We start from the raw sequence: 15,702 nt of genomic DNA on the forward strand, positions 1-15,702 counted from the left end.
TATGTACATGATAGATTTCTGAAACTCATCTGTGATTAATACAGTAGCTGGCACAGCCTGTTTAGCCACCCACATTTCCAGTTATTTTTGATTCAGCATTCAGAAAATGGAACGTATGAAAGAACACATCCTCCTAGAATGTATATGGACCAACTCCCTGTGTTATATTTATCGAACTAATTGGGAATAATTGCAGTGTTGCTATCTTGGTGTAAGCAATCAAGACAAATACCAAGGGTGTAAGAGTAGACTGAGCTTGTCAGAGTAACACATTCATCCACACCAGCAATGCTGCCTGGCTCAACACAAGCCACAGCCATAAGTTAATAACAATATTACTGGTAATTGTGGACCATCTGGCAGGTAAGTATATTTTGTTAATCTCCTTGAAACAATAGATATTTGTTTCCTGACACAATTTTACAGTCCTTACAAACACAAAAGATATATCTAAGGATTGCATGTCCGTGTTAAACATGCAGTTAAGAAAGAAGTAGTTGAATTATATATAAGATAATCACTGAAGAATGATGTCATCAAGGATTTTCTGTCAGTTCAGACGTTTGATTTAAGAGGCTTTAATGCCTGTCTGTATTTCCAGTACTACTGTTTGTTGGCATGCTGCTTGCCTTGAAATCTGTGCCAGAAATTGATTTAAGCTTATTTTCCCAAACTACTAGCTATCTTGATAGTTTCAGTAGTTATAATATTTCATTGTAACAACATGTTGTAAAGCCTATCTACAGAATATTTTTTTTGCCTCTACTGTTACATCATAAAAAAAAAAATTAGGGGGAACATGTTCATTTTCTCCCAGTCAGCTTAATCCAGAATTGTACAAAATAACGGCCTGCCAACATTTAAATGGTGATAAACAGTATCCTTGTGCGCTAGATCTTAAAAAGCTTTTTTGGCACAGAGGTCATCACAGCTCAGCTAAACACAGTTTGCCCTCTAAGTTTGTACACTCACTTTTGTGCCCATAAGCATTGTGAGCACTCATAGTTAAAGTATAAGGGATGGTTATCACACACTGAAGTGGGCATCATCATCCACATCTAAACAGCTGCTTGGATACTTGCTGTCACATTCATTCAGCCCTCCACGCTGTCCTTCATGAGTCCTCTTTACCAGAAAACAAGGAGATAAGAAAAACAAGTTCTCTACAGACATCAGAAATCTGCAAATGCCCACTCCTCTAGACAAATACACACTGTATTTTGCATAGCAAATGTTTTCAGGGCAGATGACTTTTCTGACCACTCTCGTTTTGGAGGTTGCCACTTTCAAGAATATTAATCTTCAAATATTGCATAGTACCTGACACCTGAGGCTCCTCCCATGCACCATCAACTCAGCACCCAAAAATAACCCTGGTGTCAAATTCACAAGTGAATTTCAGCCATAAGTCTTACTGACAAACAGCAGGTTCAGCTTGCCTTTGAAAGTTAAGATTTAGGATTCTGCATCACGTGGACATTGTTAAGGTTGTTACCATGCACAACCAGCCAGACTCACAAAAGGCTGCTGGGACACGAGACACGAGTTTGGCCTGGTCACAGAGTCACCACCAACTCCTTTCTAATAGGACAGACACTTCCCTAATTCCTCAGCCATAGCATGCAGACTGCTGCTTTTCAACACACATTTTCACAGGAGAACCAGCTTCCACTAAAAATAAACTGAACAGTAAGGTACAGTAAGGCACATAAATTAGGATTCACCTGCAAAGAACTCTCTTTTGAGAGACAGTAAATTGAAACAGTACTGCAAGGGCAGAATACTTAAAGCTGAATTCTATTGTCTGAAGAATATTTTCAAGTTAAATCTGCCTTCATATTTATGGCATGCAGGGCTGCCTCACTGGGGACACCCTTGCAGTTTAGTCAGAGAGTTTGTTAGATACTCTGAGGAGTGGGGATGGTTTGGGCTTGTTTGTTTGGGTTTTTTTTCCACTTGAGGATGCTCAAGTGGCTGCTAGCATCTTAACTCTGTCACAAAGCATCACCTTGTATAGGAATGCCAGGTGTCATTGATGGTAAAGTACCACTTACATTAGATTATACCTATGAAATTAGGTCTTGGAGCCAAATTCAGGCTGTTTTTCTTTTAATGTTTTCATTACCATCCATGGGGTCAAACAGGCAGGTGGAAAGAAAGAGTCTCAAGGAACAGAGCACAACAGAAGAAAATACATTAGGAACACAAAGAGCTTTTGAAATAGAAGAATCCTACATAGGATGGATGGTTGCAGCCTAACTATACTAAATCCTGTGACCTTGAAAATTTACTTAAAGGTAACAAGGTCATTTTAAAACTCAAAAGTGGAAGCCAACCTCAAAAAAAAAAAATTGAAAGGCATAAACCTGGGCAAGGAGGAACATACAAATTACAAGAATGTAAGACAAAACCAAGATATCAAGATATTTTTAGAAACCACATGTTAAAAGGACAGGCTCTACCAAAACCATTTCAAATACCTCAGAAAGTGGAAGGCTGAAGTAGAATCTCTAACACAATACACAACCAAGATATAAAAATTGCTCAGAGCAGAGACAGCTTCTGACAAAAATGAATTATTTTCATCTATCTTGAAGGAATCAATTCAGCAAAAATCAGGTTTCACATGCAGGGAAGTTAACAAGTTGGACTTCACAAATGAGTGGCCATAACAAAGTCTGCAAGTGATAAAAATGTTTAATGTAACCTACAACTAAACCTGGCTGAGGCAGAAAAGATGCAGTAAAACACTTTGGAAAGTATTCATTCAAGAATCTGGGATCTCCCAATGAGTTTAGATTCATGAAGTGAGTTTAAAATAGAAAACTATGGAACTCAGAATAGATGGCTATAATGGAACATATAAATGTATTATGGAAAACAATGCTAAACTACATAGTAGAAGACAAAAATGTGTTAAAACATGGATAAGAATCATGAAGGAAGTATTCATGAAGGAATCATGAATACTTACTATCCAGTCATTCCGGTGAAATCTGAAAGAAAACAATTTCTTTTTGTTGCTTATCATTGGTAAATTGGACATAACCAGGACAGAAGAACTTGACAATTTTCTTTCAATACCTGCCAGAAGCTGCTTTTGGAGCAAGGGCCATGGAACCTTTTATTTGACCTAACAGAGCAATACATTTTTTCTTACATTCAGGAACATTTCTATCTCAGCCCACGCTCACAAATAGAATAGATGACAGTCCTGGAGCTGAATCCCAGATAGTAAGGACTGCCACAAGTCCATCCCCTTCAAAAGTGCTTTGATAACCTGCTGTGCTGGAAGTCTGGCCCAAGGACGATGGGGGTGGAAAACACAGGAGTTGGAAACAGAAGTTTGACCCAAAAAAACAAAAACTGCTTCTATTGCAACTTAGCATGTGCTAGGTAATTGTGGACATGAATGCAGTATGTGTTTCAATCCTGTCATGGCCATATTTAACTTTCTTCCAAGACCCACTCCTGTTTCTCCAATACTGAAGGAAGCTGAATCATGGTTCTGAAAGAGAAATCCATATTTATTGTTCCCTTCCTATGTTTCATCAACATCCAGTTTTCTATCCCTCTCCATGACCTCATATGAAAAATGCTGGCAGGGACATAATTGCATAGAAAATACTTAAAATATCCTGAGGGTTTCCTCAAAGAGACAGCATAATAAGAGACTTTGTTTTAACTTCTTTTCAGGAACACAAACCCAAGACTTTCAGAAATTCTAGAAAATAAATTATTCCTTTTCATTTTTGAAACCTGTTCTAAATCCACCCACACCTTCAATCAAGGGCCAAGACATGTTATAAAAAATGTCAACCTCAAATTAAAAATACTTTCTGCATTATACAACTAACATCATATCACAATGGCACAAAAAATTTAAAAGACTCCTTAAACAATTAAAATTAATTTTCTCTTAGCTCAGTACCCAGACTAAAGAGAGATTGGGGGAAACTAAAAAAGGGGGTAAAGGAAGAAATTAAACCATGTCTAAAAGAAAAAAGATTACTCAATTTTAAAATTCTTTTTTTCATGTCTACATTTGTTTGGATTTTTTTACCAAGTAACTTAATAGCAGTGAAATAGTTAGCAGAATAATACATCATATAATACATACAATCCCTAAGAAATTATTTATTTGTCATAAGTACTTCTACCTCCATGGTTTAATCTGCCTTTAGTAATGTTTCTTTAACTAAGAGTCCCATCATAGTCCAACACTGGAGTGGTCCAAGTAATTGTTAATGGTACAGCAGAAATCACTACATTATCCTGCCTTTAGGGAAGAAACAGCTCAATTTAACTGTGCAGTAAAGATTATCTTTGCATCAAGGGATATCTTTCCAATAACTGAGAGAAGGAACAAACCTCTGGGAGGCAGAAAATATTAAGATATGGCAAAATCTGGCCAAACTTAAGAATCAAGTTACCTGTAAATGATCCAGAACAAGACTCCATTCAAAAATAAAATAAAATTAAAACACAAAACCCAAAACAAAAACAACAACAAAAAACCCCAGCCACCTCCAACTTACTCAGCTTGCTGATTGAGTACCTTTCTGCCAAAACAGACATTATTCCATTGGATTCTCCCTTAAAACCTTTTAAAAAGATAGTAAATGCTGTGCTGAATTTGGCAAAAAAAACAGCTGGAATATGGTGGGAGGGGGAAAGAAAGTCAGTGCTTCATATCCTGAAGAAAATCTGACCTCCACAATGAGAAATCATGAAAGACCAATGACCAGTTCCCAAAATGTAGATGTATTTCAACACAATGTTAAAGAAAATGAGAACAGCACACAAGGGAACATTTTGAACTGCAAAAGCAGCAACTCATTCATCAGAGTTTGGGGATAATTGATGTCATTGCACAAGCCTGAAACAGTGCACATGAATCTGACTAACCATGCTCAGGAAATACTGGAACAGGACCTGAGAAGAGGGACCATGGCAACACAGAGGCTCATGGCAGACTAAGAAAGCCAGTTTGTGTAGTCTAGTAAACAAAGGTGGTGAAGGGGCCACTGCCTATAAAATCAGGGCAGTAAACACCAGCTGAGGGTGCTAAGTCAGATGGAAGACAGTTCTGGACCAGAACAAATGCATGAGAACTGACTGCAAGTGAATAAATTCAGATCAGAAATCAGGAGAAGTTGTCCAACCCTTAGGTCCAGCATGCCAGTGGACTGAAGAGTCAAGAGGGAAACCCACCTACTTAAAAGATGGAGATTTGTCAACTGATGACATTAAGTGGGCTTGTGACAGCAGAAGACTGACTCAGTGACCCAGGAGGACTTTTTTTAACTTGTGTGTTCCTATTAGCTGACTACTTAGTCATCTTTCTTCTAGATTAAGATATGACCTTTCCCACTTGTCTCCTGGACTGCTAAAGCAACAAAGACCTCTCATTTCTTCCTCCAGGCACCAAGGAAATATTTTTAGAAAAGGAATTGTATTTACAACATGCAACTTCTCAAACTTTTCCACTTTCTCAGTGGGGCTGCAAGGAGGACAGTTGGGTCATCACATGCCATAAAATAAGGTTCATTCTGACCATGTGATAGGGAGTGGCAGAGGAAGGGCACAGAAGACCTGTGACACATGCTCCTGTGCTCTACCCCCTGCAGCACTACAGCAGTAGAGGGATTAGACACATTAGGTTGTGAATTTCAGCTGCAAATGGCATCAGCTTAGACAGGAGGGATGGGTAACATCAAGTGATTACTTTGAGTCTCTGTGGATCTTGATTTCTGAACGGGAGCCTACACTGCACCTTATCAACAGTAACGCTCTCTGCATGCATTTTGGGTGGAAAGACCAGCAAACAGAGACAACACAATATGAGCAAGCACTGCAAAGAGCTGCAGAGAGCCAGCACTGCTAGCTTGGCATTGTACTAGGCTAATGTGGCCCTGAACAGCTTCTGGCACACTTATCAGGACAATCAAGTTGCCTTTGGTTTCTCCACTTCATCTCAGTATTTATCTACAGCGTTGGTCATGGCAAGACAACCACATTCTCCCCTTGGCCTTCACTTAGGGCAGTTTGGCAGCAATCTTTTGGGAAGGGGACAGGTGAAATTGAAGATGAGCTGTTGGCAGGAGCCCCCTGGCCTGTAACACTCCCATCCTCAGGCCAAAAGCACTGTAACTCTTCACAATGTTAAGAAGAAAACTCTGCTGCTTTGTGCTGCACTTTGGGAGCATCACTGACAACAGCACTGCAGCAGCAGCATGCACTGAACACAGCCAGCAGTAGTTACCATTATTGCCTTCATTATTGAGTATCGCTACTGCCCTCATTAACCTCTTCCCATTGCCATGCCACATGAACAAACCCTTCTGCTACTGCCACAGAAGAGATACCAAGAAGGAGCAATGGGCTTTTCCTTCTGTAATGTGAAAGAGCTCTCTCTCATGGATATGGCATGCTCCTGGAATGTATCACACCCTAATGTACCATGCCTTAAACCTAATAGGAGCAAAGAAAGTACAAAAACTGTTAAAAACTGTTAGAATAATATTAAAGAGGCATACACTAAAATACCATTAATGATATCACACCAGACTACTAAATGGGAGGAGCATGGTAACTGATTCATTAAAAAGTTTCTAACACATAGTTCAAAGATATCTTTTTGGGAGAACCAACATAGCTGCCCCAAAAGATGGAGAGTAGTGAACACTGTTTTTTCATATGGACTTTAAATAAGAATTTAAAGTCAAAATATTGTGTCACTCAAAGACTGACGGTGAGAGGAAGTAAGCTTACTTCAAGAGGCATCTTCTAGTAATTCACACAACTAATTTTCCAGTAACCACACTAGAGGTCACATTTTTCATGTGCTCATGCTTTAAGCCATTTTTTCTCTTAAAAATTCACATTGAGGCTGTGTACCTATTAAGTAATGAAAACATCGTGTAAATATTGAGACAAACTACAAGTCTTGGAAGCATATTTTGTGTATACCATTTTCTGTGTCGCTGAGAAGTTACTTTCTCAATATCCCAAGTCATAACCTTGTATTAAAGCCCATCTTTCATCCAGCATACCTCAAATCAGGAACACAGGAACTATCCTTCAGCCTTGCCAGAACATGTATGTATTTATAATTTTACTTCTTCTACCTGCCTCTTTAATAGTTTGGCAAAATAACATAACCCCTTTTTTAGAAATGCTTACAAACTCATCTCTGTTGATACAACAAATCTTTGTTAGTTTTGCCCTAACTGTTCAGTATAACAGCAACACAACACTTTGAACTTGCACAGCATACTCCATCTCATGACCTTGTAAATATGAAGTGGTTCTCCAAGCTTAGATGAGCTCAGTGAATGCCCCTTGAAGTGTCAGAGCCATAACAGGTTATTCCATTTCTTCCCTGGCAGTGACCCCCAGGTGGCAAGCAGAGGCTGGGAAGATGAGGCAGGGAGGGAAGGCAGTGCTCTGTACTGCATCCAGGAGGACATCTACTGGTTGTCGTGGCTGGCCAGGGTTGTGCCAAAACAGATCTGGTGCGTTCTGCACACCAAAGCTACCACAGCAGAAAGCTACACCACTGAGATGCTTCCTGTCATCACAGAATCTTGGCACAGAGCTGGGATTGGAGCTTAGACTTTTCCCCTTTAAAACATGGGTTTATTTCCTCTTCAATTAAGTCAAGATTGAAGCGTCTTTGAGTTCAACTTTATATCAAAATTTACATTCTCAGAGAGCTGGTTTGTGGCTGCCACCACACCTGCAGCCTAGTGGCTCTGCCAAACTCTATCTCCAACAAGAGAATATCAGCCTACATTAACTCTCATCCACATCCCAAAGTTCATCAAACGTTGAACATTGCATTTCAATGATCTCTGACAAGCTTCCTGACTTCTCTGGACTCCCTAGGGTCCAGAAGAGCTCTACAGTAGACCTATTCCTGGGTTTTGGTCTCAAGAGGAATTCAGCAACAAACAGCCTACAGCTGAGCTCATTTTACCTTAACCCTATCATCCCCATAAGCGTGAAAATTTCAAGGCAAAAAGTAATTCAACAGAGAAATAAGCAGCCATTATCCATTCAACAAATTTTGGGTTTTTTCAGGAACTTAGGACTGCAGTCATATCTCTTTGATTACACTGGATTTCCGACTAAGCCAAGAGAAACATTTGCAGACATTACTGCCTTGCCTCCTAGGTGTGGCAAAATCTCTTTGGAGTCTGCTACATTCTCATCAATCTTTACCTGCTACTAACTGATAGCACAAAAGAAATCCTGTGCTCCTCTCTCATCCTGAGAAACGCCAGCTGCTTCTGGGCAGTGCACATTCCCCACTGGACAGAGCTACCTGTGAACCCCTTACAAGAGTGCCAGGGGGAAAACTGGCATCTCACACTCCACAGGTTGCTCTCATTTGAGCAAATCTCTCTTTGGTGTCAAAATACAAAGACACAAGAAAGAGCCTTTTTCTATCTTCCTCTCTGTTAGTTGCAGCTCAGTGGCAAAGTACATAAAAGCAACAAAAAGTAAATAAAGCAATGAAAAAAGCAAACCTTTACATATGCCAGGTACCAAATATAAAGCTGGAGGTGCAAAAGGAAAGCTCTCCTCCTGCCACTTCAGCTTATAGCCACATGAACTATGACAGAACAGCAGTCACCAGCACCCACAAGTGTACTACCACTGACCAGGCTCGAGCACCCCACAGTGGATGCGCTCTGGAGACCAGAAACAGCAGTTTACCAGCACTAGTAATGTCATTAATTACTGGGTATGTTATTTCCCAGCAGGTTAAAAGCATAGCTGAGGTCTAGCTAGGTTCAATTTCGCAGTATAATAAGAAATAACAACTCAGTGAGCATTTTTCTCTTACAGACACAGATAAACTTCGACTGGCAGCTGCCGCTCTCCTCTCCCCACAAGCCCACCAGGAACGTAACCCACATGCACGCCTGCTCCAATGGGAGCAAAGCAAACGCTGTCTTACAGACGGAGACAACAGCGATGCTTTTAAGGAGCAACAGCTCCCGAAGGCACGAAGGTAGCGCTTACCAGAAAGGCCTGAGGCTGCTCTGCGCTGTGACAGCAGCCCGTGCGCCTGGGGTTGATCAGGTCACCCAGAGACCACAATGCCCTTCCCTAGGAGGGGAGCACAACGAAACCCCCATCCTGCTTCCCCCCATCCCCTTCTCGACAGAAAGTAAAGGGAACACTCCTCTCACCTGAACTCGGGCAGGAGGTTTGGCCGCAGCCCATAAAAAGCCGCCGAGAGAGTCACAAGCCAGCCGGGTTTGTAATTCCCATTCTCACACTCCAGGTATGGTGAGGACCACCGGATATGGTTCTTATCAGCAGTGAAGCTCTCCCGCCTCTTCCAACTGTTTTCCAAAGTTTTGGGGCCCGTGTTTAAGACCTTCCTGTGCAGATGCGGCCTCCACTTGCGCTTCAAGCTGTGGAACCACTCAGTTTCTACAGAGGCGTTGGCCAGGCGGTGAGCCGTGGAGGACAAGTCCTGCAGGAGAACCTGGCTCTCGTGCCTGCTGGCCTGGAGGAAAACCTGGGGAGTGGAGGAGAAAGGCTCCGTGCTGAAAGTGATAGCGGCCCTGGAGATGTTGGGGTCCTCCTCCACCAGGCTCCTGAGCAAGGCGCGGTACCACTCCAGGTCCTCCTGCAAGTTCTGCTCCCGCGACTTATTGCTCTGGAGGATCATGTTGAGTAAGTTGGTGGCGTGGGTGAGGGTGCCCAGGGCGCCGTGCAGGGAGGGGTGCGAGGTGAAGCGCGACTTGCCGGCGAGGCTGGCCAGCTCGTACCGCCCGGAGCAGTTGGCTCGCCGCAACTCCCGGGAGTCGCCCGTGTAGAGGAACGAGGCCACGTCCTGGGGCACCTCCTCGGCGAGCCGCTGCGCCAAGATGGTGCTCTCTGTAGAGCGGCTCCGCGGAGCCGGCAGAGGCTCCCGGCTCTTGATGTGGTTGTAAATAGGCTGCTTCCCTCCGAGCGCCCGCTCCCGGCCGCGCACTGCCTGCCCTTGGTCGCCGGCAGACCCCAGCCCGCGCTGGGCGAGGAGCAAGAGGAGAAGGAGCCGGAGCAAAGCCATGTCCCCCGGTGCTGCCGGTGCTGCCGGCACGGCGAGGCGGCTGAAGATGAGCTTCGCGCAGGCGGCCGCGGCGCAGGGGTGCGAACGCGCAGAGGCGGCCGAGCGGCAGCGGGGCGGAACGCGACCCCCGGCCCGCGAGTCACCTGTGGCGGCGCCGCCCGCAACCTCCCCAGCGCGGGGCTCCGCACAGCCCCACCGCCGGCGCGGAGCGGCGCGCAGCCCCTCCGGCGACAGCAGAGCCGAGCCCTCCTGCGCCTCCTCCCGCCGCGGCCACCGCGCTCACTGAGCTCCTGCCCGGCGCAGCGCGCAGGGGCGGCGGCGCCCGCGCCCGGCGCAGCGGCGGGTCCCCCCGCGGCGCCCCGCCGCCGCCCGCGCTCCGCCGCTCCGCATCCTTCGAGCGCCGCTGCCGGAGAGGGGGGCCCGTGGCGCGGGACTGCCACTTGCTGCGGGGATCGGCGGGCGGGGCTGCTGCCGCGCAGCCAGCGGACAGGCGCCCGCCTCCGCCAGCGCTCGGCTCTGCGAGCGAGGGCGCCCGGCCGTGGGAGGACGGATGGTCGCCGGGCGGCTCCGCCACGGGCAGCCCCACACCGCGCGGCGCTGCTCACCGCCGGCCCTTATAGGTGTACGCCAGGCAGCGGCCGCCCTATGTGGCCGCCTCGCCTGTCAGTCAGCCGGCAGCCACTCACGGGGCAGGAGAACGGTGCCGTGCGATGCCGGCGGAGGCGGCGCTGCCGCCGCGGAGAGGCGTCGAGGCACCTGGCTTCACCTGCAGCCGGCTCAGCCTGGGACGAAGGCGGGGCAGGCGCCCGCCCCGGTGGGAGCCGCTCCGCTTTCCCGGGGCTCGGGAGCGCGGGCGGGGAATCCGCGGGGGCCCCGCCGTGCCCGGGGGTCGCCCGCGGCGCGTGGCAGCGACACCTGGTGGCCGGGCGTGGGGCGGCGCCTCCGCGGCGGGGGCGAGCGCGGGAGCGGGGGCGCGGTGCCCCGAACGCCCGGCTCCGTGAACGCCCGGCTCCGTGAACGCCCGGCTCCGTGTGCCCCCTCCCTGCCGCTGGAGAAGCCCGGCGCTGCGGGGGAAGGCAGTTCAGCCAGATCCGCAGCGTGGGCTGATGCCTGTCAGAGCTGCGTGCCGCTGGGGGAAGGCGCTCCCGCTTCCAGCGTTTCTCGGGTGGGTGGAGGGGGCGCAGCTGATCCGCGGCTGCCCCCGGGACGCGTGGGACCGGCCGGGCTGCCCAGGAGGGAGGCGTTTGGCCAAGGGAACGACGTTTGTGTGGGAATGAGAAACTGCGCCTTCGGGATCTCCGGGCCCCTCGCCCGCAGCGCCTCGCCCGGGCTGCCCCACTGGCCCCGGGCACGGAGCGCATCCCCCCGGAACGGGCGCTCAGCCGCCTTCCCTCTCCTGCAGCTACGGTGGCTGCCTCGTTGTGTTTCTGTAACCATGATCTTTTTTTCCCTTGGTGTTTTAACTCCAAGGTGCTAATTCCTACCGCTGTTTTCAAAACTAAGTCCTTAATCCTGTGGCTTTTAACATTGACCTTCAGTGCACCTGTGTGGAGCTGAAGCAGCACAGGCTGATCGCTCAGCTTTCCTCCTCTGTGGAAACCCCCTTGGAATAATATAAATGCATAGGAGACATTGTTAGGATTTTCCAGATAAGCCATCATGATTAGTAATAAGAATCTAGTTTGGTAAAACATTTCAACGTGTGTTTAACTTTGTACATTTTCTTTGGCAGAATTATGCACCTGCTCAATATCTTACTAATGGATGAGGGATTTGTGACAGGAGACAGCAAAGGGTGAGTTTTGGAGGAGGTGGTCCATGGCAAAATCTCCTAACTACATTCCATTCCCATTTAATATAAAATTCCCTTTTGGAATTCAAAAGTGCAGATGAAAAGAGTAGTAAAAGAGGACCTTTTTTTTCCTTTTCTCTCCCCCCCCCCCCTCCACACACGTGCATGCACATCCTAGGAGCAGATTTCAGTTATGCAGAATATATTATCTAATTTTAAATCACTGACAAGTTATATCTGCTCCTTAAAACATAATCTTATTTTAGAATTATTCGAAATGACACTTGACAGAATAGTCACTCTAAGATAGCTAAATGTAAATTACATTTGCAGTCCATATATCCTAGTGATGCTATGCATTTTGTCTTTACCTATGGACACCTTTAATAATTATAATATTGTTGGTTAAGAGAGAATACTATAAATTATTTTTGTCTCTTGCTGCATGCAATTGAAGAGGATATTCAACACGTAAGAATAATTTACTTGTACTGAGCTTTCCCTCAAGTGCATAGTTTGTGAGGTTATTTAGAAACCGCTTATACTGAGAAGCTCAGAAGCTGATAGTTACAGTTTAGCACAGCACAGGGAGTCTGTATTTCCAAGTCTGCTCTCAGCAAATACCTAAAGATGCATCATTTGCTGTAGATAAGAGAGAACTAGGGCTTTTGAGAGCAGCAGCTCTCAGGGCTGAGCTAAACTAACGTGGGATCTGTTACAGGGAGAGATATCACTGGCATCATAAATAAACATATTTTTTTAATGTTGTGCCTGGGCTGATTCTCTTTATTGACAGACAAGGGCTGCTGTAAAGGAAAGGTTAGTTCCCTGTTGGAAATTTACTTTCCCTACTTTAGCCTGACTATTAATACCTGTCTGAATTGCACTAGGCCTGCTCAGTGGCCACATTCACACATTGTCAGGATAATCAACCATCCCTTTAATGTACTTGTATGGAAAGTTCCTTGTATTTCCTGATCACCTCATGGTCCTTCCTCATACCCTTCTACAGTGGCACCCACCACTGCCCCCTGTCCTTCACTAACATCCCAGAAGCTGCAGTTCTTAACCCAAAGGTTTGCCAGGAGCAAAGACCCAAATGGGTCAGTGCACACCTCCAGATGCTGGAAGTCTCCCTTAATCTCAAGCATTAGAAGTCTCTCTTTTTCCTGTCCTGTCAGTCTGCTCTGGGTGTTGGTTCTCTATGCTGGCATTTCTGAGTCAGAGGGAGAGGATGAGGGGTTTATTGAGGACTTCTCATTCCAGGTGCCAGGATCATGGCTGAGTCTTGTACACCTGTACCACACAGGGTGGAAAGAGGCCTCCTTTATCCTGTAGGGCTTCCTTTTGCAGTCAGTTCAGAGCTGATCCCAAACAGCTACTGTGTACAGCCAGCTCCAAAATAAAACACAAACAGATTTTAAGCCATTGCAAATGTGCATTTTCTTACAGCTTTGTAAACACTGTGCTGTGGGACCCAAATCCTACCATTCATAGCCCAGATCTGGGGAAGTGGCAATATGGAAATAAAGCATCCTCCTAGAGTAAGGAAATCTACCAAATATTTTATTTACTAAGGACTGGGAGAGGTGTAGAAACCTGTGATCCTTGTATTTTTTTATTTTAATATTAAAATGCATTAATACTTCTGGACTTTTATATGTAATCAGTTGAGTGTGTGAGAAATCTGTTCAGCTCTGACCAGGACAATGTGAAAATGGACCAGGAGTCCCCTGAGAAACAAGATTGCTGTGACTGAATAATGTTTCCTATGTTCCTGCTTCAATTCTGCCAGAGGTGCTGCATCAAGCCATTCACTGCAAGGAAGCAGGAGGCATCTGACCACTGTCATGAATATTTCTGAGTTGTTACAACTGTTGCAATTGCTTCACTCAATGTGCTTGTACATGAAGCATCTCAATTCACTGTATTGCCTATCAGGACTGAAGTCAGCTCTACATTAATCTAATTACAGTGTAGAAAGAACAGTAGTGCAAAATGTTAGCTGTTATTAACAGACTAGAGTAACCTACTTTCTTCAAATATGGCCTATGCAAAAAGATTGTGGTTTATCTGAACTGTCTGAACTGCTAAAAGCATCACAATTACTGTATTGTTAAACCAGTTGGGAGCAAGGAAAGACTGTTTTAGCTGTGAAATATATTTAAAGACTCATTTATTAGTATTTGTCCTAAACTGTTTAGGAGGTATACAGAGAATCCACACAAGAGTAAATGCCAAAACTTTTAACATTGTATTGTTGTATTTCTCTCACAAAAACAGAGACAAATTGCTGCTTCTGGTATTTAAAAACACATGAAAAGCAAAATATTCTTAAAAGTACTCCTGCTTTTAGCTTGATTTCTTAAACATATAACATTCTAACAGCAATATTTTTTGTCTGTCTGCCAATGACTTCTGATCTCTTTAATTAATTTCAGGTAAGTTTGACTGAAATCTACAAGCTTCTACAAATGTACAAGCTTCTACAGCTGGATCAAATAAAGCAACCCATGTTCATTTTCATGCTGAGGGAAAAGCTTCAGAGTGAATTCAACAGTTAAATAGTCTCTTTGGTCTTTCCTTTGGCCACTCATATTGGCCAATAAGCATAAATATGCCCCCAAAACAGCTAGAACATGTGGGACAGCCTCCCTGTCAGGGAGGGAGCAGCCAAGGGGGCTGATGGGGTGGAACTCAAAAAGACAAGGGGGAGCTGCAAGTGCTGTTGACAGTGGGCATAGAGCCATGAGACTTTAGGAAACAATGCAGAGAGTCCACGGGGGCTGGGAGAAATGCTGATATTACAGCAGAGGGTGAGAGAAAGAGTGAACACAAATCCACTGTAAACCAGGCTTTGTTAGTTCTCTTGTTTTCTCTCACAAATGAATTTAAACCATCAGCTGAATATGTCAGGAGAGAATAGTCAAAATGTAGAGTACTAAAATTCTTACTTAGAAGTGGACAAAAGAAGCAGCAAGAATCACAGAATCACAGAACTTCTAGGTTGGAAGAGACCTTTAAGATCATCGAGTCCAACCCATGTTCTAACACCTCAACTAGACCATGGCACCAAGTGCCACATCCAGTCTTTTTTTAAACACATTGAGGGATGGTGACTGCACCACCTCCCTGGGTAGATGATTCCAGTATTTGACCACTCTTTCTGTGAAAAACTTCCTCCTTAATTCTAGCCTGTATCTCCCTTGGCACAGCTTGAGACTGTGTCCTCTGAACTTACCTGTCAGTTACTGTTCACTGGCAGTGAGGAATTCCAACCCACTGGACATTTTCTTAGAAACATTGGGACAGAAGGATTCTGACAAAGGCTGTCTAGTAGAGCAGTGCAGCAGGACCATGTACAGCACAACTGTCTCTGGCAGGGGCTTGCTTGCCTACTCTCAGAGAATTCCAGTCAGGTAGACCCCAGAGCCACCCTAACTACCTTCTTCACATTTCATTGCCTTAGCACCAGGTGTGGGGTGAGAGGACCCCATAATAGTCTTCTTTACTTTCTTTGTTTCTTTGCCTTCTTATCAGAGCACAATCACCACAAACTAGTATCTGTCTGCAAAAGACCACTTTGACTTCCTCATTTTTTTCTTTATCTGGGCTAAATTAATCAAATTTCTTAAGAGGCTATGTTACAAAACAAGCTGTGTTTTGCTTTCCAAAGCCCTGCTGTTCTCTTCTTGACTGTCCATTCTGTTTCTCTAGGCATCCCAGACAAGGCCTCCCATTATGCATCACCTCCAGAACAGGTAAAATTCTCTGTTAATACACGCCACATTGAGGTCTGTCTGCTTTTTTACCTTCATCACAGTATTGACCACTA

At 45.2% G+C, this 15,702-nt stretch overlaps 1 protein-coding gene across 1 annotated transcript in view; it reads right to left on the reverse strand.

Moving 5' to 3' along the window:
- GPR158 (G protein-coupled receptor 158) overlaps positions 1 to 10,209 on the reverse strand; it is a 186,363-nt gene extending 176,154 nt beyond the window's left edge. Inside the window, exon 1 of the mRNA XM_058025870.1 lies at positions 9,204 to 10,209. Within this exon, the coding sequence (XP_057881853.1) occupies positions 9,204 to 10,075 (872 nt within the window). The 5' untranslated portion in view covers positions 10,076 to 10,209. The remainder of the gene's footprint in view (positions 1 to 9,203) is intronic.
- Between the last annotated feature and the right edge of the window lie 5,493 nt (positions 10,210 to 15,702).

This window comes from Melospiza georgiana, chromosome 1, assembly GCF_028018845.1.
Source record: "Melospiza georgiana isolate bMelGeo1 chromosome 1, bMelGeo1.pri, whole genome shotgun sequence".
NCBI classification, from domain to species: Eukaryota; Metazoa; Chordata; class Aves; order Passeriformes; family Passerellidae; genus Melospiza; species Melospiza georgiana.